This window comes from Haplochromis burtoni, unplaced genomic scaffold, assembly GCF_018398535.1.
Source record: "Haplochromis burtoni strain Fernald_Lab_line unplaced genomic scaffold, NCSU_Asbu1 Contig_12, whole genome shotgun sequence".
Classification (NCBI taxonomy): Eukaryota; Metazoa; Chordata; class Actinopteri; order Cichliformes; family Cichlidae; genus Haplochromis; species Haplochromis burtoni.
Genome location: NW_024582373.1, coordinates 3,661,663 through 3,687,067, shown reverse-complemented (window position 1 = coordinate 3,687,067; position 25,405 = coordinate 3,661,663). Strand labels below are relative to the sequence as shown.

Sequence of the window (25,405 nt, the reverse complement as noted above, 5' to 3'; positions counted from 1 at the left end):
TTAAATGCATCCTTCTATGTAACCATGTCTTTCTATATATTTAGCATATATTTAAAAAACAGTCTGTGCATATAATTTCATATAATTTACATCTAATACATCTTGGTTTAATCCTGCTGTCCTATGCCTGCATAGTTTTCTGCTGTAGTACATGGTACAGTATGCCCTCTGATTACCCCTTTTTTTTTTTATATCATTTTATGTCCAGGGAGATTCAATTACTGGCTGAATATTGTTGATTTATGTGACCATTCAGCACTGCCTGGATTTAAAATCAGGAGGAAATGCAGAAAATATGCATTCATCATTGACACTAAATACCATAATGAGGTGAAAGGATAGTCAGGAATAAAATGGTTCCCTCAATGTTGCGCACTATCCTTTTCTAACTATCTAACTCTGTGTTTTGGGGGAAAATGTAGTTATTGATGCCCTTGAACTTCTGCTTAGTTTAATAAATTCTAATTAGATTAGAACCAGGGAGTGCATGAAAAGGCAGCGTCTTTTTCTTTGTTGATTAGGGTGGAAAAAAATATATGCATATGGCTACATTTTGTGCACTGAGAAGTTCATTAAAACTGCTTTCACAGAAGAGCAAGAGAAGCGAAAGAAAATGTTTTTGTCATTCAGGCTCACATAGACATCCCATTTTGTTTGTTGTGTGAGAAACACAAAATGGACAAGCGGTTGCCTTCGAGGGAAGCGGATTTCTTTTTAGTGTGACAGTGAATAAGTATTTTATTGATTATAAGTATTGATTAGCTAATGCATGTACTGCCACATTTATCATGAGAATCTGTCAGAATATGAATCAAATTAAATGTAAACACTTGGAGGTAAAAAAAAAATCCCAACAAAGTGGGAGATGTTATATGAACACTGACTGGGATGAATTATTTCCTGTAAATTAACTACTCCTGGTACCATCAGTGAGTTGACAAAGGGATATGCTTTAAATCACCTTCAATTTTTAAGGCTTACTGCACTTTTAACCAGAGGCAGAAGACCTTAGAGCTTTGACTGCATATCAGACAGGTACATCGACAATAATGTGAACTGGCTGACAATAGGTCAGACAGGCTATTCAGCCAAAGCTATTGGGCGGCTTGGGTGTCATGAGCCTTTAAAACTCCACGTTCCTCTGCAGTGAGTGTGTCACCAGCTCCCTATTTCAGTGCTCTGCAGTGCACAGCTGAATGGACAGCAGCCATTGTGTGCCCAGATAATGCACTTCAATCATCCTTAATGTCATCATAGCCAAAAAGGCCAAGAAGCTCAGTTGAAGAGGCTTTATTTCCCTTCATATCCAAGACCAAAAAACAGGGGCTTTAATAACAAGATTAAGGACTGTGATTGTTTAGCGCTAATTATGCTGACCAGCTGTAGAAAAACCATGTTGTGTGTATAAAAAGGGAAATGTGCAAAAGTGTGACTGTTGCAGATGCAACGTTGCTTGAAGCCTCCAGGTGAAAGGCAGTTAAGCAGTCACGTTAAGGAAAAGCTGATGTAACATAATTTGTTGTGTTCAACATTTTTTTTACATAACACTTAATATTCTGGACATGGCAAGCTGCAGGGAAAGCTCGTGGTGTGGTAATCAATTCCATACAATGGCCAACGGTAAGATGTTGAATGGCTAATTGACCACAGTAATGGTGCATGTCTATGTGGTGGTGGACGATGGAGACGTGCACATTAAAAAACAATTAATTTCCAATACTAATGTCACTCTTGGCTGCCTCTGCTGCTGCATATAACAAGAAGCTGTCACTGAGAAGTCATTTCGTACTCCATCTAGGATTTGATCCAAGGAAGACAAAGTTAGAAGGTCTTTTTGGTGGGCCGAGGTACATTTTGTGTTTACTTTTATCGAGGTTACGTGAGAGTTTAGGTTTCTCTTTAGGTTAATGAGTTTATTTAGCACTTCTCTTTCTTTCTTTGTAAGAAATTAATGTCATGGTCTGGTCATGGACGGATTACATTTTCTGCTTCTAGCCACTGAACCAAATATCTTTTACTCGTGTTTACACTAAACTATTTCAAGCTTCAAGCTTCAACTTTGTACTTTGCCAGCTCCACACGGCAACAAGACATCATGTTAAAATTTTGTATAATTTTACCATCCATTCATCGAGACATGTCTGTGTTCAGCCATCACTGATGAATACTGCTTTTGGTTGTGAGGTGGGTTTTTTGTTTTTGGAAAATGTTTGCATAGAGTTTTAATTCATGTCGGTTATTAGCACTCACTGCAATTATATTAAACTCCAAAATAATCACAAAAAGACAGTAACCTAATTTCCCCTTCAATCCACATGTAAGAGAAAAGCCTGATAATGCAGATATTGTTCTGAAAGCTGTGGGAGACTACACAAACATCTTTGTTGGTGTCACATTTGTTGACAAGGTAAACAAAGCATCTTTTTTTCTACTGATGAAAAAAATGCAGATTTTATATAGAGTAGTGTGTGTGTGTGTGTGTGTGTGTGTGTGTGTGTGTGTGTGTGTGTGTGTGTGTGTGTGTGTTATCTCCTATTAGCACTGGCAATACAGCTGTTTGTACATGTGCTGTCTAGTTAAGGAGAAAGTCCAGACAAGGAGAAATTTGCAAATGAACGGGAATTATCTTTCATTTGTTTACTGCCTGGTCTCTTATCATTTTGTATGAGGTTTATTTCAGAAGCTTCTAGTGGATAATAACCCGGAACCTTCTTCAGGACCCCTCTGAAAACATCAGAAATTAATTATCCTGATTTTTTTTTCTAATGTACTTTTCCTTTTCCAATTTCCCTCAAGTGTTTTGGCCTATTGAAATGACAATTATCTCTTAAAAAAACCCAGTCTAATTTCAGCAGCACTATTCAAAATAATTTAAAATCAAGCTAGCACTTATTTACTCTATTAGTTTAGTATTTAGCTTCTCTTTGATCTTTTCTTTGATATGCAATCACAGGTTTCTGGATGCTGGCATTAAACCTGAAATATTTACCCAGCATGATTTAATCATTGTTGTTAAGACTTTTCATGGTTTTTGTGACAGAAAGTAGCAAATGTTACTTATTTAACTTTGCTTTTCTGTTACAAAAAAACTTACAGAGAAAGGCAAGAAAAGACTTTACAGAAGCTAAAATAGGCCAAATTAAAACGTAGCACACAGTAACTTTGTGTTTGTGAATATTATGGGTTTCCAGAGATCATCAAGTGGTTAAATCGCCTGACTCTTGAACTAAATGCTCCTCTTGTGCTGGGACTGAATCCCTACAGAGCTTCCTCTCCTATGTTTCCAATTCTCTGGCTCCCTAAACACTTTATTACAGCCTAAACAGAGAATACAGAAGCACTGCCATCCTTATTTTAAAAAGAAAACTATACAGAGATGGTAGGAGTTCACCCTTTTCATTTCTCATTAAAAAGTATCCATCTATTTAGAATAAATTCTTATTAATTGCCCATTTTAGTTTAACAAAAGCACAAACATTGCTGTATTTTGTACTAAAATATAGCAGGAGTGTCATATGAACTATAATAAAGCTGGAGCTGTTGGTTATATGGTCTTATTTGAAGAGCTGAATATGAAGAGCTACATTATAATGTCTCCATGCAACCTGTCGGGACAAACAAAAAGTGAAAAATAAAATTCCTACTAAATGAATGAAGCCTAAATTTTGTATGTGCTTCATAATAAAATATTGCAGTCAGGTACAGGCACGCTTTGTTTCAAATCTTGTAATAACTGAGATTGTCTCATGTTTCCCGACTTGGCATCAGAATCCATTAAATGAAAATCCAACTGCGCTGTTGTTATGCCCTGACTTGTCTGAGGACATTTCCGCATCGCTTCTACATCCCTTGTAATTATTTTGGAGAGCGTATTTGGTTTAACATGAGCTTAGCCAATGAGCCAAGACAGGGCATGTTGCAGGCATCTTCCTCATGACTAACTTGCATATGACACAATGTTCCCTGTGCTGATAGATGCAGGGTGGCAGTCTGAAGCAGTGGGTTTTACCACTGCAAAAGGATCCGACGTGATTGGTGCTGTGGAAAAGCTGACAGCATGAATTATGAAAGTCTCATTAGGGCCTGTTGGAAATGATTTATCTTGCTACGAAATATGGTCATCCGACCACATTTGCTTCCATGGTTACAGAGTTCATATTGTGTTTTGCTCATTTAATTTCTTAGGTGTATCATTTTCTGTTTATTAGTGAGGAATTTCCATGAACGGCGAACCATGACTCTATTAAATCGAAGGTCACTACTTGGTATGCCAAGCAAAATGGCTCAGAAAAGGACAAGGTAGGCTCTTTGAAAATTGGCTGCAGTCACAAAGGTGCTAAAAAATGTGTCGTGTTTCTCACTTGACAGATGCATTGCTTGGCATGGTGGCGTTGAGCTTGGCAGTGTGTGCGACTGCCAGGTCATCTACTGTGGTTGTACGTTTCTAAACCGATGCCAGGAGTTGCTGCCATAGTTTTTCAATGTCCCTTAGGTGGTGAATTGTAGTAAAGCATATCTCGGTGAATAATTTTGTAAAATTTACAGCAGCATATTAAGATCATACCCTGCTGCCAGAATAAATACATAAATACATCTCTTGTTTTGAGGTGACTGGCCAAAACAAGAGAATATTTCATGAAATGCTTGAGACTGGTGTCCCAGATTTGAAAGCCATCAGTATTTCTATACAATTCATATAACCTGACTTCCCTTTCTGAAATGGTTTCATTAGTAATCAGCTTCCATCCTTGTTTCTGTCAGTGCACAGTAGTCCTTTCAGTTGTGTCCCTGCAGCAGCCCCACTTTTAGTCATGGCTAGTTCAACAGTGTGGGTTTTTGAAAAGGCTGGTGATTTTGCAAGTTATAAGCTGCAATCTTGGCATTGCTTTCACTTTAAAATGCTCCATAGGCGGATCTATTTTCTGATAGCACCATGCAGCTAAACTGAAAGCACGACATATGCAGTTACCCACACTGTCAAGCACTGGTGCATCTTTGCAAAAAAGATAACTTTAAAATGCATGTCTATATTTTATCTTGTTTCATTTCCCCCCTCTTAAGAGAACCAACGTGCAGTCTACTTGCCAGAGGTTGATTTGCAAGCATTAGTTAACAACCACAATAATGCAGATGGTGCTTTTTGCCTCATTCTTTTAATATAACTCAGCATTTGGACTGTGGAGTCAGCATATAAACTGTGTGGCTTTTGACGGTATACATGTTTGGATCAGTTGAAATAATATAAAAACAGAATGCTGATGCCCGTTCCCTGAAGTGTATGGAAAAAGAGGAGGAATGATCTGCTCACGGCACCCAGCAACAGGGCTTCTTGATGCAGTGCTTTGATAACGTCAGAGCTCCATCTAGGTTGCTTTGTGAGGTACTGCTCAATAACCTTGTGATTTAACATTGTGCTGTAAATTATCAATGCAATTTCCACTCATTTGCCTACACATCAGTGATGCAAAATATATCCTCGCTGCTAAGAACAGCCTGCATTCTGAGTGCTTGTCTCACCACACTTGCTCCATTTTTAGGCGACTTCACATGACTTTTCAATGAGGTGCAGTGGCAGTTGCACAGAATTCTAATTTGGCTTCAATCTAAGTCATTAGGAGAGTCAACAGGAAGCAAACAGATGGCAGAAGGAATATGATGGATAATTGTGTGTCTCAGAGGACAATTCGTAATTTGTATCTGATTCTGTGCAACCCCCTCATTTTCTTAATGAAGGACTAATTGAGTTTTTTACATTGGCTCAAGCATATGGTCCCACCAAGAGTGAAGGGTTTCTATAATGGTGGTAAGGAGATATCTTGAGGACAACGGAATCAATTTTAAAGACTGTTTCCGGATGGCCTAACATGAGTCAGTTTGGACATGGGAGTCTATTCATGAGCTAAAATATGATGCATCTTCATTACATCATAATCATTGTTATGAGTCATCATCAGTTATCATCACATGTGTTTACTTTTGGACCCTAAAAAGTAGTCTTCCACTGATACTCAGAGAACAAAATGTACTGTCCTGTTTGAGTAAAAATAAAACCTGGTAGTCGAATCTGTACTCTGAATAAATGTATATTTGATGTTTTTATATCATGTTTTTCTTATGTGCTCCACTGTTACACATTATGACTGACTTTCTTGGACTTTTTTGTTGTTTTGTTTGTTTATTAGAACGTTTCTTTCTTTCTTTACTGCAGTATACTCATTGTTAATTAAAGTTATGTTCCTTTTTTGTACAGAACAATCCATAATCCATCAGAAAAGCCTGTGATCATTTTTCTGCATTGATGTTTATGTTTGAATAACAAAGCAGCGAACGGGGCCTTTAGCACAAATAAGACTTTGTTCAGCTATTAATTACAACACAGCTTTTTTTTTTTAGCACATTTTCATTCTTACCCTTTTTAAAGACAAACGTCTAGGTTTTTAGGATCTTTAAATATATTTCCATTGTAATTCATGACTTGAACATAAGTCCTAAATATCTAAAAAGGTACCTACTACCCAGAAATATGACTACATTTGACCAAAATTTGTCAGCCTCAGTAGCATAGCTGTTGAGTAATGGATCAAAGTCAAGCCTGAGCTTGAGGGGTATTTCTCTTCCTAGTCTGTATGGACCGTTGTCTCAATTTTTTGAGAAATTACACTTTTCAAAGTGCAGCTGTAATGAAGTGCTTCTCATTAAAAGCTGTGTTTGTGACAGTCAGTCAGTCAGGCAGGAATGCATGGAGGGCAGTAAGTGAGGTACCCCTGATAGAAGCTACTCATAGCAACTTTGGAGTAAAGGCTCATTTCATGCAAGGTTAGACACATCCGTCATTGGACATGGGTCTGGCTTTTACTACCTTTCAATGAAATTACACATGGAATGTGTCCACATATTGAAGATGAACCTGGAAACGGAATGTCTACCACTGGACTCTGTGGCTGCCGTGATCACTTTCAGTGTTAAAAATCCACCGTAGGCAGCGAATCAAAGTCGAATGTTGACAAAGGTCATGGATCCAGGGAACTTGTGCTCTCTTTGATAGTGTGCAAAGTCTTTGTTTGTAATGTGTTTTTGATGCAGTCAGTAGTCACACATTAATTAAATCAAGCATGAATATCTTTGCAAATATGCCCACTAATTAAGCTTTAAGCCCCAAAAATCAGGCTCACATGAATAGTTTGCTCTGGGTTTAAAATATAAAAACACCAGGCTATTCTTCTGGTGTAAGCATCATATGTAATAATCTGCAGAGGTTACAGTCCTGTGGTGAGAAGGTCGGTGCTTCCATGTCCATAATCTGAGCAGACATTTTGTAACATTTTGACCAAATACATATTTCTCATTATTGTTTTGGCTGCTCCACGGTTGTCGTGGCTGGTTCTGCATGCAGCACTGGCTTTTCTAACAGATGTACCTCTGGAAATCTAACTGGAACAAAGGCGCTATTTTTCTTTCCATTCCAGAGTGGCCACACATATCTCGCAGTAAGATCAACTTGAGACTAGCCACTCAATCATTTCAGCTCCTTAAAGTTGAGAGGAAGGTACTTTTGCTCAAAAAAGCCTAATCTGATTCTCAACCTCTTTATTACTCACCTGATTTGTTGATAATCCCAGAGGGGCAAGCAAAATGGCTGCCATTACAAAACTGATGGCACAGCATGGTAATAGAATTTGCTTGCACCTTTTTAAAGGATCCATTTTATTTTTATTTTTTTTTGCACTTACTGAAAATAATTGCAGTTTTGATGCTGCATTACTGAATGGAATGCTAATTCTGCTTCTTCAGTTAGCAAATTAGGAGCTTTTAAAAATGTAAAACGCAAGCAGAGTGTGTGCATTAATTTGTCTGAGGTTTTGTGTATGGATTTGGTAAGAACTGTTGATAGATAGATAGCATTCCTTCAGTTATCAGTACTTTTATGCATTAACTATAAACCAAACATATTAAAAAAAGTAGTTAAGGTGTACATTTGCCATGGCCCTGGCCCCATGTTAAAATGTTGTAGACAGAAAAAAGCAAAATGTGGTTATTACTGATTTATTCACCAAGGACTTTGAAGCAAATAGACCTCCTTTAAGCCAAAGGAATTCCTCCACAAAAAATGTTGCCTATTTCTGGAAAGCAATCCCAGTATTTCTCATTCTGAAATTAGGCTAATAGGCACCAAAGTAGTTGTATTGCGTTTCTTGTCCAAAAATTGCATGCTTTGCCAGTGAAGCATTACATCGAGGTTATGTGCAAGAAAAACTAAGTGAACGAATCAGTCACTGCAGGGTAGCAAAGAAAGGTAACAGTGATGGATTTCTCTAAATGGCATTGTCTTTCCTTTGTTGCGGAAGCATGATGGATATCAACAATAAGTATGCTCTTTAGTCCTGACTGAGAGAGAGACATCTCATAAATCTTAAACTTAATTTTCTTTCAAGCACACATTTTAAAAGTTCTAAATACTGGACCAAACTTCAAAATAATTCTGTCTGAAACGGAAGAAATGTTTTCAAGTAATGACATGCTAAATACATCAACTGCGCTCTCTGCCTTGTAACACAGTGAAGACACATTGTTTTGGGGTGTCTTTGACAAATGACAACAGCCTATCCCTCCAGTTATTAAAAATCTGGTTTCTCTCTCATATTCATCCTTACATGGCTACAGGCTTGAATACAATCCCAAGTAGTTCAATTATACCTTATTTCCCTGTACTTTTCTGGTGTCGTGTTTTGACATCTTGCTTCTTTTTTTTTTAATATAAATTTGACCTCAGGCTGTCTAAACACAACATTAGGATTAACATCTTGGCTTTGTGGCATCAAAAGAGGCTCCAATCTCACGGACTTAAAACTGAGATGTCTTCTGCGCTAAATCAGCCAGCGCTAATTTGTGTACCAACAGGTTGAGCCTTTTTAATAGCTGCCTGTCCAGACTGATTTAGAAATAATCACTCAAATATCAGCCACAAAATGATGAATCTGTGACTTCGAAGAAAGACTTGTATTTAAAAATGTGTTAAAAATGTGTGTGTGTGTGTGTGTGTGTGTGTGTGTGTGTGTGTGTGTGTGTGTGTACTTGCGCTGTAATAATTGCCATCCAAATATCTTACTGACACCACTCTTAATGACATGCTGCAGTGCCTTTGTTGCACTGTTGATCATCAGCTGCTGATTAGGTGTGACTGGCTGCAAGGCTAATATCACCGCTGAGCTGATCAATGTTTCGCAAAGGCACATAATCAACACCATGAAAAAGTATGATAATCATCGATGATTCATGAAGCCAGCGATGTTGATTGGTATCTAAAAATGACAATACAGATTGTCACAGCCCCTGACACCATATGTCCTTTTTGATACCTGAACTGAGACCAAGGTCATTATGCTTTGCACCTTTTTGTTTTTTAATCATTGCTTGCACTGAATGCTACTGTTGGAAATGGATATTCATTCAAAAAGACGCATCACTTTAAGGGCACCCAGCTAGCCCCACTGAGCCAAGCGGCAAGCGAGTTTTACTGTATGCCGTCGTGTAGATTTTAGTGTTTTCTTCCATTTGTATGAAATAATTAAAAAGCAGCGCGTGCTGTTATTTTTTAAAAATTTCCCACAAAGAAGCAGGCATTCAGACTGACTAAATCAGACAGGCCTTTTATTCTGCCAAATGAGGAATTAGTTTATGATTCAAGACACCACAGGGTAGAGCATGAAACACTGTAAAGCAATAACATGTCAGAGTATCTGCAGCAGTTAGCCTTACATGGCTGAACGTTAGATGAACTGCCTGCTGTTTGTCCAATCATCAGTGTACCTGCTCATTCTTTGTACGACAAAGAGTTCACACTGTGCTTTCTACCTAATTTCAGCAAAACAGATGTGGACATGATCAAATCAGACTGAAAGACCTTTGAACAAGCTTCTAAAGCGTGTTACTTTGTGCAGTCACGGTCCTGAAGATCCCAATCAGCATCAAACGGCTGCGATGTTTGTTTCTACCTGGCGGCTTTCCCTCCTTTCATTGTACCCTCTTAATATTCGAATTTTTTATGCGAGCACAAACACAGTGTCCTTGATGCTATACTGGGTAGTGATGTTGTTTGAATCTAGCTGCCCTGATTTCTTTATTTATTTTTCTTAATCCAATCACGGAACATGTTTGTTGATGTGATTTGGTTAATGCCAACAGTCTGATGCGCGGATTAGACAACTGTCTTTTCTGTACTCAAGTGATTTACCGTATAATTAGTCATAACATTTCTAACTTTCTGTGTAACGTGATCAGATCAGATGACAGATTTCTCCCTCTGTGGCTCACTTTGAGGGAGGTCAGTCTTTCGAGGCTTTCGGCTTGGTGCTGGGATTTAGCAAAACGAGGCTACAAACTCTATTAGGAGAGATCATTTAAGCACTCCTATCAATGGCTGATGCATTGTATTGTCTAATGTACTAACATAAGTTATGTGTAAATCTGTTGTTAATGCATCACCTGCATTGCCTATTTGCGAATGATAAAATCACCTCATTAGGCTCACACTGCCATAAGTAATGCTAGATTTTAATTAAAAACAAGAGTTCAAAAACAATTTGCATGAGCTATTTACAGTATGATACATCTGCTTAAAAGAGCTGATGCAAATTCCTTTCTAATTGCAATATTTCTAGCATCACTTTTCTCGGTGTCGCTTGAAAACACTGTACTCATTGTCTCTTTGTTCCTTTATGGGAAGCAAAGAGGGCATGCATTGTAATGAATACAGCTCAGAATACATTTGTCTAAGCCTCTCAGTCTCCTGGACTTGCCCATCCAAAAAGAAATCACACAAAGATGACAAAGTGTTGAGGAAACCGTGGATCAATAGCATGTTATGTCCATGACCCCCCCTCCTCTGTGGCTTTCTGATGGCTTACACATTTTTACTTTCATTTATTTTTCTTTTCTTTTTGGGTGTGCAGGCAGGTGGGAGGGCGGGCGGGAGGGAGGGAGCTGGTCTAATGAAGTGTTAGTCTTTAAAAACAAACAAACAAACAACAACAAGAAAAAAAACAATGTGAGTTTATCTGCATGTTTGCTATGTGTCTACGCTGTGCTTTCAAGCTCAATTAATACTTCCAACTCACCCGTATAAATTCGTTGCATTGTTCTATGCCATAGAGAAAAGGACAAATTAAATACAACCTTGTGTGGTCTTTGTTTCTAGCCATGTACTGCAGTTGCTTCAAACATCCTGAAAACAGTATGTAATAAGCTTTTTGTTCTCAGAACATCATGTTTAAGCCTAGCTTTCATATGAACCTCTATTCTGTCCCATAGAATATGGAATGATCGGAGAGCATACAGTAAAAAGTCAGCGGCCAAGATCAGTTCATGACACAAAGGCCCTGCAGGAGCAAGCTGAATCTGCTAAATTTATGGCACAAACTGGTAATACAATAGTTATGTTTCTTGACTTTATTTTGTTAACTAAACTTAATTTCATCATGCATGCTCTCTCTTGTACTGCACCTTTTAAGTGGAAATGTTTTGCATTATTATTTTTCCTACTCATTCTCTATTGCTACATATGGACGAGGAAGAAAATTTCCCATTTCTCTAGGAGTATTTACTTTGAATATAGGACATAATTGGGTTTTGTGGGTCTGTTTGTTTTATTGTCACATAGTGAGTTGGCGAGTGGATTACTCATACAGTATATTCGGGGAACATTAATTAAACAGCAGTTTAAAACTACGGCCCAGATGTAGTTAATTATTTCCTCCAAGGCGTGATAAATTAAATGTCATTCGATGAAAAAACCCACCCTTTCGGCCAAATATGAAACACATACTTGGCAAAAGTTGAACTGATAGATGTGGCCCTTAGAGATAAAATGAACCTGTGTGGTTTCAGCAAGTGTAGCGAATTCAAAACTTAAATGATCTAAATTCATTATGGCTTTTACGATCCACCAGTTTTGGCTTTTTTTTTTTTAATAAAATCAGAAAGTAGTAAAACAAGTTAGGTACAAATCCAAGCAAAATCTTTATTTTGCTTTCATTATTTTTTAAGTATCTTTTGCTTTAATATAGCTAGACAACATTTGTTTTTAGTGGGTGGGTTTAGTTGTAGCTATTATTAAGTTTTTGGTTTTTTTATTTTAAGTTTTGGGAAATGTTTTATTTTTTTCATGTGTTGTTTCGTTTAAATTGCTGTCATTGTTTAAAAACTCCTTTCCTTTCATTGTCATTTTAATTTATGACGCACTGTACATGCATTCGCACCACTACTAACATATACTCATTAACATCTCTTCATTTTCCCCACGCTGTAGGTACGTTGTTTCCCTGTCGAGTTGCATCCGCTGTGCTTTTCTGTTTTCTCATTCTCACACAATTTACTCTCCCTGTACTGCCTCATTTAACAAATTGATCCACCTCTCAGTCTATTTTATGATCTACAAAATTAAGGGCAGGGTTAAGACCCCTATTTGGCTGAATCTATGTGTCCTTGTTACAACATGCTGTGAAACTACTTTAAATTCTGATATGATTTGATGACTTTCAATGACATAAATGTATTCAGAGCTGAAATTGAAAATATTTCGCTTTGTATTGAATTATCCCTCCAATACATAAAGCCTCAAAGAAAATGAATTCTTCACCTGGATTTTAACATAATCGTAGAGCAATTATTCGGTGACTACACTCATGTGGGAATTTTATTGTCCACTCACTTGTCACCAAATTATTTATTCTTTTTTTCTTTCATTCTGGCTATCGTGGCTTTGGAAATCACCCCACTGCCTCATCATACTATGCAGCTTTATTTAGCATCTCATGGCTTTTTTGGGGTACCTTTTGTACCATTAAAATTGAAAGGCTCAATGCGGTTTCTTCCTTTTTATCCTTTAAGTTAACTCAGACATCTCCAAGTTAATGTAACAGCTATGGTCCTTTACCTCGCTAATCTGCTATACTTTCTGCTACGTATGATGATTTAATGATGATAAGTCTGCACGCAGAGTTAAGCAACTGCAAATTCTCCCTATAGATTTAAAGGCCTAGCCCATAAAGACAGACTCACATTCACATCCTGTGGCTTAAATAGCACAGATTACACGTCCTTCTGGGCATCCACAATTTAAATTTAAATTTAAGTGTACGGAAAACCTTCTGCTTTGAGCCACTCATGAAAATGGCTGTGATCTGCTGAATAAAATCAGCTAACTTTCTCATTTTCCTCCATCCCTGCGAGTTAACAACTTGAGCTAGATTAAAAAAGATTTTTTTTTTGAAGCCATTGTCTAAAACACAGAATTTGCTCCAATGTTGTCAAGGAAACTAGATAGTTTGCTGCAGTGCAAGGAAATCCACATTTAAGACCCCTTTCTGAACTAACACCCATTAAATTCCATTTTTATTTTCTCAGATGTTGTCTTTTCTTGCATGCCACCATGAAATTTTGTTTTTGCTTATAGCGAATTTACTTTTTTTAAACATAATATTGAGTTCCACTGAAATGCATGACCTTTTTTTTTCAATGAATTGAAAGCGATAGATGTAACCCTAGTGTCTACTGTTCATTTTTTCCAACCATAGCTGTACCTTTTCTGTGATCTTTGCATGAATTTGGTGTAAAAAGGCAGATTAATATACAAATTACTCCTACACTGGAGAGCCATTTGTTAATGCTACTACTCCCAGTGATTGCAGCCACAAAAACACTTTTATGCTGCCTGCAAATGGAATCACGAGTCAAAGGAATTAAGCTGCCAATTCAGTATTCATCAAAGATCACATAAAGGTAGAATAGACTGTATGCTAAATTTCTTCTTTAGGACCTCACCCCACCCCGACGTTACTCATGTTGGCTCCTCCCTCTTTTACTCAAACCTGCCCACATTGCCCCACCCCGCCCAGTATAAGCGGTATAAGCCCCAGGACCATACTACTGCATTTAACTAGTGTCACCCTTCTCCCACACAGGTGAATCAGGTGCAGAGGAGTGGTCCCAGTGGAGCTCATGCTCTGTAACATGCGGTCAAGGGTCGCAGGTGCGAACAAGAACATGTGTCTCACCATACGGAACACACTGCAGCGGCCCTTTAAGAGAATCAAGGGTTTGCAATAACACTGCCCCTTGTCCAGGTAGTGTTAGCCGCAGATTCTTGAATATTAATGTTTTGCACCTTTGTTGTTGATATGGGAGGAAATGTGTTGTTCTGTTTTAACAAATTTCTGAATGTGTCTATATTTCCAAATGTATGTAGTAATAATATAATGAATCTAATGCTTTGTTTCTTTGATGTTATTTTGTGAATGTTGTTTTTCTTTTTTCATTATCATTTTGAGTTTTCCATTTCATATAACTGTGAATCAATTCATCAGCATTGAAATGGTTTAATGACATGTGGATCCACATGGAGCCCTGGGAGCTGTAGATACTGATATATCGTCAGCTTCATTTTCTTGAAGGTCAACTGTGCATTTTAAAATAGCTTTCTTCAAACACCCTTTAAGGCATTTCTTCCTCAATCCATGATGGCATGGCAGATGAGTCACTGGCACTCAGGTATCAGCATCTTTGCTGGCTGGTGATTGCAGCATGAAAATGTTTGTCAGAATGAATCTGGTAGAACAGCGTGTCACAAGTAACCCCTGTCAATTTTTATTTTTTTCTCCCTCTTTTTTTACTCCCACGAATAAGTTGATTTAGCTTTCGGGTTTAGTCAAAGTATCTGATGGCGATCATAAACACAGTGCATCCGAGACCGCAAACTTCTAAGTAATTATGGCCGATCAAAAACACTGCAAGCTGCATCCTCTGACATTCTGATTAGTGATGTATTATATCCTATTTTAGATAGAGTCTGTCTAAGTGGGAAGTTGGTGGTTTTCAAAAGGGTCATTCCTTTAGTACGCGTCAACACTGAGAGACAGAAAGAGAATGAGTCATCATTATAAAAGAGCATCATTTCAGCCCTGATGTGACTCCTCAATGCCCAGTATTATTCAGTTCAGAAAGCATAAACCCTGCTGAATTATCACTGTGGTTCCAAAACTTTTTTCAAATAACAATGGAGAAAATCACCATAGAACTGTGCCTTGACACTTAGGGGAAAGTAAAGCAATTAGAAATTTACATTTTTAAAAGAGCAACAAGATAGAGATTCTAATTTGCTTTTCTAATTTTCACTTGTTTAATGAGTTTTTAGTTCAGACCGTATCAATGCACTCCTGCTGTGTTGTTAAATTGCTCTGACTATAATACTTGAAAGATGACGGATTTGCTGTTCTCTTACTTATACTTGAAATCTACCACTAGGATCAAAGAAGTTGTTTTACCGGGTCATCCTTAAAATACTTACATAGCACTAACTATACTTAGTTACTGTAGCAAACTGCTACAAAGAACTCCAGCCTGGCATGGGGCCACATGAAACACAGAGTATACATCTAATATTCTGTAAGGCAGACATATCGATTAGCTTTCTTTGCTCTCTGTGCTATGCCAAGCTTAGAAGAACACCTCCAAAATACATTATGCCTAAAGACACATCACTTCCAGTCAAAAGAAACCTTACCTTATAGTTGCCATGACTGAAAACAGCAACATCGTCTGTGAACGGCGTCCTGAGCTCTGCATCTTGAGATCAAGCATGCTGTTAGAAATCCTGGGCCTACATAAGTTGTGATGCCATACACAACATGATGGAATATGCCAAAATACAGCAACACATCTGCTGTATGAAATATCCCCTGGGTTGTAAAATGCTAGTCCTTTCACAAGCCAAGCAACAAAAACCCATGGCATTTTTCTGTTGAATCTTATTCGCTTTATTCTTAGTAGCACAGTCTACAGGAATTCTGATATCTGACATTTCTTCAGTTCAGGGTTTTCTACAGCACTAACATTCAGTGCATATTTAAGGTTACTGTTAGATTCTTAAACTGTAGCACACAATAAGATATTCATCAGAATAACATTTTTCCTTACATATAAGATAAAACCAGGAGGAAAGTACATACGTCTAAAATCTGATTCCATCCTGAATAAAAGTTGGCATCTTCTGTTTTTTGTAAACACTAATATTATTTCACCATCAGACATTTCACAATGTGAGGTTTGGTAAAATCATAAAGAGCTATACCTTTGACATTAAACCCCTCTGGCTTTCTGTTACTTAAGTTCAGTTAGCCGGCAAGCTTTGCAATGTAAATCCACAGGAAGGCTCTTTGATGCCATCCCTTTGAACACGAGAAGGAAGCATAAACTGTGCTACCTATCTGCATTGCTATGAAGTGTCACCCAAGGTAACAGGTTTATCTTCTTTTTTTTCTTTTTTTGTGTTGTCAATTTTTTTTTAGGAAGGATTATATTCTAAGTAAAGCTAGCTACATCATCAGGTCAGGGTTAATAATTTAAAGTTAGGTTGTTTAATGCCGCTCATACACTCCATAGCTGTAGCTAGCTGCTAGGTTTCCTGGTTTGGTTTGCAGGATATATTCACCTATGTTTAGCATGGGCACTGAGGACAATTACAATGGAATAAAAAATGAAGTGTGTAAAAATAGAAAAATAAGTGGAGAATAAGTAAAACACAGGTCAATAACCTACACTTTAGAATCAGTACAAATATGTCAAGATTTTACATGCATGATAATGTATAAAATCTTGTTTAGACATTTTGGTTGACAGGTCTTTTTCTATGAAAAAACCCTCTGAATTTAACTGAATTACTGTGTGACAGATGCAAATCTACTCCACTACAGAAGCATTGATTGGGTTATCTGAAGCTACTTCAAACCACTCTGTATCAAAAGAGAAGGCACTCAGAAACAAAATAATAAATACTGTATGGTGACTACAGTTGGGTAAAAGGAGCTAGCTAGCAAGTTAAAAAGGTTAAACTTCACTGGAAAGCAATGAGAAGGCCACCCAAATCCCAGCTTACCTCAAATTAATGAAAACATTCTTGGCAAATGCAGTTGCTTTGTCCATCATCTTGTAGTGGTCCAGGAATTTCACCTCTAGCAGACCAATAGCATTGCTCATGGACATCCCTGTAAATCATGGCTGCAGTTCAGAGAAAAAGCACACAAAGGGACAGAATCCTATTCCATCTTTGCTAGCTGTGGTGACTGCAAGCTTTGAACTCGAATATTTCAAAGTAAAGGCTTCAGTCACCATGGGCCACTTAGCTAAGAGCATCAAAGTAGCGCCTAGAGGCACGGGCCGGGACAGACGGTAGCTTGCCTCATGGCGGACCATAGGCTTGATCCCAAGATCCAACTACTCTACAACTGATTCCGAGATCTAAAAATTTGTACTGCGGGGACTTTAAGCTTCTGCACAAGCTGTGGACAGCGACCCTTCTGAAGAGGATTTATCAAGCCCCAGCGGCCACTGTACAGTAGTCAGACATACATTACTAAGGTCTTAAGTCCTGTTTGTAGTCAAAAGATGATAAGACCACCAGATATGCTGTGTTTACAACAAACCTCTATTAATTGTGCGCATGCTAATTTGCAAGTGCAAGACATGAGAAATTCCTCCCACACTTCTGAAAATGTAGAGCCTAATCACGGCCGCAGCACCGTCCATCTACTGCAGGTTTCTGTTTAACATTTGCTTATTTAAAACATTGGAAGACACACTGAAGCTGAACGCTCATTTTCAATAGCCATCAGAGCTCACCAGAGCCTATACTGCAATGTCATATAGTATTATTTTTTAATATTATGATTTACTTTTGAAAGTGGCCACCTTTCTATTTCTCTCATGCAGAAAATAATCAAGTTAGGTAAGGGTGATATATTAGAGCATAAGTATAAGTTTGAAGATTTATAGATAAAAACAGAGATTGACTTTTTGGTAACAAACACAGTTTCAGTATTTTCTGGGTTTTATGCAATGCACTTAAAGTTAATGCTGGGCCTTAACTCTGTCAGTAAATGTACTTCAGTGCTGGCATCAAGCTGCCAACAGTTGCATCAGAAACTAATATCAGAGGTTAAACTTTTACATTTTGAAAGCAGTGTGTTCATCACTCCATATCTCTGTGTACATTTAGGAGCACTGCCAAGACAAGACAGGAGGTGTCTTACTTCTGTCTGCCTCTCAGATTTTCACATTTCCCTCTCCAAAGTAAAACTATGAGCCAATAGCAAATATTCTCCGCAGTTTTATGAAGACTCACCATCTGTCAACTAGAACCCAGTTAAGCTTACACACAAACCAAGATGCCAGAGGAATGCTGCCTTTTCCCAGCTATTGTTTTAAATTAATTGAAAAAAAAGCAATTATAGTTTAAAAGTTGCACTTTTGTCAAGAAACATTGTGTTACATTAGAAATAGCTATATTTAGAAGCATGTTTCAGTAGAATAAATTATCTGAATAGATAGATCAGAGGGTATTAGAGCATTCGTTTATGTCAAACTCACGGTTGACGTTGAATGCTAGATAGATAATCTCACTGATGTTGGCTTTAATGAGCAGCGGTGACAAAATGTTGTTCAAAAACAACATGCCACAGATTTATAATTCCAAAGGAAACAACATAACCTCCGCAACATATATCATAATGTTCAATACATTTTCTTTTTTTAATTTATCCGTCTTTCCTGATATGTAGTCCAAATATTGCACACTTACTCTGAGGACTGGAAGCAGGCTATAGATTGTCTGTTTTGTGCATTACCATGATCAGTATGTTAGTGCAATGACAGCTTTCCAGAACCATTGTCAGCCCACATTATCTTGAAGGTCCCCTGCTATTAGATTCTCAGTCAACCAAGAAGATTCAACAGACTGTGACATTGTTAGACCTGCTGTTCCTGATGGTTACCTTGGTTTAGATAGTCTGGACTCTTATTGTTGGTGTTCTGCACGTCGAAACTCCCTTGTCAGAGATTGACATTTTTATTGTGTTCTACCTGTGCTACTGTATGGCGCGTTGTTAGAGGAGCAGCATTTGCTGTTATTGTGATAAATGTTTGGAGGAGACTGCAGCTTATGGCTGAGCTAGAGAATAGCCCCCACAATGTCTGTGTGCTCTGTGTTTTACTTACATTACTCTGTTGCTAATTCTTTTGATTGATTTTGTTTCATTTATGGCTCAGCGCAGTTCGGTGAGGCCTTTGTTTATGCTGTATCAGAGACAGAGACATTGATTAGGCCTGACGCCTTTTCTGTGCCCGCAGTACACGGTGTGTGGGAGGAGTGGTCACCGTGGAGCCTGTGCTCATTCACATGTGGCAGAGGTCACCGCACTAGGACTAGGATGTGCTCTCCTCCCCAGCATGGAGGCAGGGCTTGTGATGGACCTGAGACCCAGACTAAACTTTGCAACATAGCCCTTTGCCCAGGTATCATCTGTCTGCTCTCTTAATCTGTTAGAAATCATTTTATTAACAGTTATGAGTAAAGCATGGACTCGTTTAAAAGATTAGTTCTGTAAAATGCAATACACCTCACATATATTAGTCAGTGCAATATTTTAAAGGTAAGTAAAAAAAGAAAAGGGAATGGATGCAGACTCTGAGCTTACACAATAAAGCGGTTTAGGTAACCCTGTTGAGAAGGAATACTGTAATACTGACGTCAAAATCACTTACTCCCAGTTGCCTGTGAATGGTAAGCAGATTAGTGATGATGAGTTTCTCCACACAGTAAATGTTAGCTTTGCTGTCCTAGCAGACTCAGTGAAAACAACTCAATTTCAGATGCTTTCCCTCTTCCCTGACAAGAAGGTAGCGGCACTGTGTGCTTTGAACCTCTTAATAATATGAATCTTAATATGAAGCTACTCTTCCAATATCTGTTTTTTTATGTCTTATTCTCTTTTGTCTCTGACTTTATTGGGAAATTCTAGTTGAATAAACAAACAAAAAACAAAGCAGACACCCGACTGAAAGTCTGAGTCTTCAAATTTGACAAGTTGCCCTGTAAATTTTTGCATTTCACATAACATCTGTTTTATTGGCTTTCAGTATGAGAGAGAATAGTGATCTGAATATTTCCTCCCATTTCTGTCTGCCCTCCTTTTCCCTTCACTTGGGACATGCTTGTTGGGTTGTGGTTGGTGCCTCAGTGGACGGACAGTGGCAGGAGTGGAGCTCTTGGAGCGATTGCTCGGTGACCTGTGCCAATGGCACACAGCAGAGGACCAGGCAGTGCTCAGCAGCCGCCCATGGGGGATCTGAGTGTCGCGGTCACTGGGCAGAAAGCAGAGAGTGCCATAATCCTGACTGCACAGGTAAAAAATCCTGAGCCTCTTAATTCCATATCCGCTTTGATGTCTAAATTTGAAAACAACGATTCTAAACAGGGAAGAGAGAGAGAGAGACAAAAAAAGCCAGCCCGTCCCATATTGTCATCATCATTATTACAGTCATTACCATGTAGCACAATCTATCGCCTTTAACTGAGCTATCTTACTCTCCCTGATGCGTACAGAGAAGCCCTGTAGCAAGAATCAAATCGGCATTGTAAGAATCAAGAGTAATGTTCAAGACCGTGCTCTATCAATTGGATTTGAAAAATCCAGTTAGATATACTGTATGCCTTTCACATAATTCTGGGTTAGCAGCCCGAACTGTCTGTCAACATCATAGATGCATTAGAGGCTCAAAGATGTCTGCTTAGAGGTCTCAATCAGGCTTTGAATTGTCTGATCATGTGAAGGGTCTGAGCACTCTCATAATCTCCTGATGCAAATGCAGCTGCAAAAACAGCTAGGTTTCTAGTCTGTAGCTCGCCGATATGTGTGTGGAGCATGGTTTCCTCTTTAGTTTTCAAAGTCATTACAAATGTTGTTTCAATAATCAGCCAGCCCTGTGGTCTGCTGGACCCCTAAAACAGAGGCAAATGCTTGCGAATGCGTATTTTTAATTTGTGCTTATGATAATGAAGAAGGTGATGCTGTTGTTTGCCGTTACAGTGAGAGAATGCATTATACAGTTTATTCATTTAATGAGGCCTATCTATTTAGCAAGTCCTACTTGTTTCCAAGGTGAGAGATCAATCATTAGTGAGAAACACAGCCACTATTTAACAAGTCAGCACAATGTCCATTAGTGCTGGAGGCACTGCTTTGACAAAGAGTTCAAGGCAAAAGCATCATTTTTTCTTTTTAGAACTAGCTAAATGCATGTTTGGCTAGTTTCTAGAAATTCTGGTATTTTTTTTTAATGTAACTGAATAGATTAAAGTCTTTAAAAAAAGCCTAATAACTACAATAAATGCCTGTGCAGGTTTTTGAATCAATGCTATGTGTTTTCAAATGAAAACAATTTCTTCAGAACTGCTGGAACAATGAGCTCTTTGAAACACATGAGCATGCATCTGTTTGAAGAATCAGCTGCTTCATGTGCAGGCAAAGAAATCACTATTCACTGGGATTTGATCAATGTCTTGCAGATAGTTTCAGCCAACAGGTCATCGTGGTTTTTCCTGGTTTTTCTTGCTTCCAGTAGCAATCCTGACAGAGGTTAGTTGTAGGACATGATAAATGCCCGTATAAGTGAAGAAGGGGTAAGTGGAGGTTAGAATGAGCGGTGTGTGTTTCCTGCTCACACGGTGTTGTACCTTTCCATTCAGAAGGGCGTGTGATTTACTACATCGCTGAAGGGGAGCATCTGTTTTTTTGTCTAACGCAGAGTTTAACAGTGTTCATTACAAGGGCATAAATCGTACCTCTGGGTTTGGAAACGTCAGCATAAATGTGTGTGTGTGTGTGTGGCTTTATTTGTTTTTTTAATATCGTCAAAACGATGTGAATAATCGGCGCTCTCATTTTCTTTAGCCATAAAATACACACACCCCTGATTATTACAGGTCATATTGTTCATTTGTGAAATACTGCCAAGAAATTACGTCTTCAAACTAAAAGCATGAGTAGCAAAATATATAAATGTAATCAAAAGCTAAAGATATCACACACTAAATAAAGACATTTTTATAGCTGTTTCTTTTTAGTTGATCTTCTGCTGTTTTTGTTTTTTTTAAGTAGTTGTTGTATTTGTAATAGTGTCGGTTTCTAACTAGAAATGATTCCATTTTAGCTAATGGCCAGTGGAATCCTTGGGGTCCGTGGAGTGGCTGCTCAAAGTCTTGCGACGGTGGATGGCAGAGGCGTGCTCGGGTGTGTCAGGGGGCAGCGGTGACTGGGCAACAGTGTGATGGGAGCGGAGAAGAAGTCAGAAAGTGCAGTGACCAGCGGTGTCCAGGTGAGTCAGAGCATAATAAGACTTAAGTCTGAGTGGCCACAGAGAAGCTGAACGAAAGTGAGGAGATAATTATCTCTGTGCACTGACTGACATGTCTTGTTATAAGAGATCAGTTAAAACTGAGTCTGTAGAGGGGGTGCAGATTAGCAGAGGTGGATGACTGAAATAAATGAAGAAATTGAAATCATGGTGACGGACATACCGAGAAATTGAAGTATCATCAAAGCTTAAAGTACGGTTTTCAAAATAATCTCCTTTGAAGTAGAGTCTTAAACATGAAGTCACGTAATACTTCTATTCTCTGAAGTAAAGGAAGCAGTGTTCCACAAAAATGTTAAAAACTTTTTTTCCATTATTATAATTAAGAAGTACCTTCCCTCATAAAGACTGAGGCATGTGAAGAGGGTAAATTTTATTATAATCCATAAATGCATTCTCAGACTCTCTGAAACTATACAGCTTTGATCTCCTATATTTCCATACCTCTTAATATGCAGCATGAAGAAATTGTTGCATCATATTGGAAAGACTAAAAAGCTTTTAGCATTGATGTAGTAATGTTTGTATTACTTTGCACTCCAGCACCTTATGAAATTTGTCCTGAGGACTATGCAGTGTCAATGGTGTGGAGACGAACCCCTTCAGGAGAACTCGCCTTCAATAGATGTCCCCCTAATGCCACAGGTGAGGACAGAAGCTACATCATATATTTGTGTATTTTCTTTTTTTAAAATATGAGACTTAGTTGTGTTACTTTATAGCAACAATGTTCCTGGTTTGAACCACTTGTGGAGTTTGCACGGTGTCCTTTGGCTCTGTGTACCCTAACTTCTACTCACAGTCCAAAGAAATGCATGTTAGGTGAGCTGGTGTTTCTAAATTGGCTGTAGGTGTGAATGAGAGAGTGTGTGGTTGTCTGACTTTGCATTGGCCTGTTCAGGGCATGCTTCTCGCTCAAAGTTAGCCAAGTAAGGCTCCCCTGGATAAGTGGTTAAGAAAATGGATGGATGTAGTAAATGGTGAAAATAAAAACCGAGTTGCCTCAGGTCTTCTTTCAGTTTGACACTGAACATTTCATTGTTGGCAGCAGTTCCAACACTAGTAAACAAGCTTTAATCTGTGATGTTAGATCTCCTTTTTGATTTCACAGGGAAAATATTGTGGGATTTATAGAATTTGGGTTCATTTTGTGATGATATTGCCACCCACCTCGGCATGGTCAGGAAGTCAAACGCACGGCAAACTCGGGTTGCCTGGAGCAATGTGCATTGATTTGACTTGCAAACAAGTGGCAGTGCAAATTCAAGCAAGCGAACTAATGAAAAAATAATTATTAAACTGTAAGCACTACTGGCAAATGAATGGAACTTGTCTGCAGAGACACAACCCTTGATTTATTTATTTTTTCCACTCAAATTTTCTGGAAATTTAAGATAGCAATCCTGCATGACAAAAAGGTGCAAAAAGACAGACTAAATTACAAATTTTATATTGTACAAATAAGCATTTTACTAAAAAAAAAAAAAAAAGAATACACTGCAATAAAGCTTCTGCTGTAATCACTTTGAATGACATTTTGTAATTAGATTTTCATTTTATTATCACTAGTTTAATTGTCCTTATAGAATGAAGCTTTATTGGTAAGTGTACTCATCTTGTTAAAATCCTATTACTTATCCTCATTCCCCCAAGGGAAAAAACATATTGGATTCCATCCAATTTAAAATAACAAGACAAGACTTTTCATACATGTATCAGTGCAATTTTGCCACTTCATAAGGTGCAATGCTTGCTGGTCCTAAATGTCGAAGTTCGCCTGCACACTCTCCTGATAGTTGATAAAAGCTCTTCATTCCATTTCCACATGTAATTTATGACTGCACCATCAATACACTGCCTGTGCACTGGATGGGGAAAAAAACGTGATTCTGAGGGCATTGTTAAAGAAAAGCACACTGATGTCTGTTTTCAGACAATAAGCAGAGGCTTTAATGCGTGCATGGAGAGGAGAGCAATTGAAGTTCTGTAACAGATTGAGACTAACTCTGAGCTATTGAAAAGAAGAAAAAGGAGGGGGAAGCTGGGAGAGGATAAAAAAGGGATGCGGCCTTTGATAAATCTGCTGTGATACAGGTTACCTTTGCTCTTGCTGAAGGTCAGTTTGCTAACAGCAGACAGACATCGGCGCAGTGGAGGGCTGTCGTGTGTAGAAAGTTGCATGTGGGTTTGACACAGTAAGCTGTTGCAAAATGCAAAACAGTCTGGCGTTCCTAAAATTACATTTCGTCCCCGACCATAAAATGGCTAACTTGCAAACTAGATGTAGTAGCAAACACACTGTCATTCACAGATGGCTCACCTGCGGCAAAGTTACGCAGAGTAAGATTTAGTAGCATGACATTAGCTTTCCGGCTTGACATTAGTTTTATGGCTAATAACTGTTTGGCACCACTAAACTATTTCCAGCTTGCGGTGAGGGATTGTGTGTATGTGTGTGTGTGTGTTTATTTGTGTGATGTTGGAAATGCGACACCTTTCTGACCTTTACTAAGAATTTCATTTACACCAAGCGTTGTCTTTATGTGCTAAGTTCGGGTCAGACAAGGCGAGGCTCTTTATTCTGCTTTAATGAGCTTTCTTATATTCGCATGAGCTGCGACACAGAAGATTAATTCAGACCACGTGTTATTTTCTTACATGCAGCTAATTTGGATGCAGTTTCAGATGTGAGCACGCTGTCGCTGCTGCCTGTACTAGGTCAGCACTCTGGGCTGAGTTCTTTGTGACTGCCAGTGTTGGTGGACTTCAAGTTCAAGTCTTCAAGTTCAAGATGTGCTATTGGTACCGTATGTGCAGTACATCTTGAACCCAAAGTGATGTTATCAGGGATGCTATTTCACTTTGCCAAAGAACTGGGTTATACTATAACAGTGTCATAATAAAAAGGTAAAAATCCAGCTAGCAGACATATTTCATGTTTAAGTATAGTGCATCCTCCCTGTCAAAGCTGGCACAGAGGACTGGGAAAAAGATAGTGATAGACAATAGGTCAGGGCAGGTCAAGTTTATCTCTAAAGCCATTAATCACAGTTCTAGAGTCAGCAGGTTTCGGGGAGCATACATTAAGAAACCATAAATGAAAACAACTCTTCAAAACCTTTGCCCTGGAATTAGATCAAGGTCAGACTCAAACCTTTAGTGA

The 25,405-nt window shown here is 38.4% G+C and overlaps 1 protein-coding gene across 10 annotated transcripts in view; it reads left to right on the top strand.

The window, feature by feature from the left end:
• adgrb3 (adhesion G protein-coupled receptor B3) overlaps positions 1–25,405 on the top strand; it is a 122,894-nt gene that overhangs the window by 39,684 nt on the left and 57,805 nt on the right. For 7 of the 10 annotated variants that reach the window (XM_042215538.1, XM_042215530.1, XM_042215515.1 and 4 more), the window contains 6 exons: positions 11,308–11,418; positions 13,959–14,120; positions 19,177–19,341; positions 20,067–20,231; positions 22,039–22,203; positions 22,786–22,887. In XM_042215538.1, coding sequence (XP_042071472.1) covers positions 11,308–11,418; positions 13,959–14,120; positions 19,177–19,341; positions 20,067–20,231; positions 22,039–22,203; positions 22,786–22,887 — 870 coding nt within the window. The remainder of the gene's footprint in view (positions 1–11,307; positions 11,419–13,958; positions 14,121–19,176; positions 19,342–20,066; positions 20,232–22,038; positions 22,204–22,785; positions 22,888–25,405) is intronic. The other 3 variants (XM_042215534.1, XM_042215541.1, XM_042215544.1) reach the window with 3 other exon arrangements.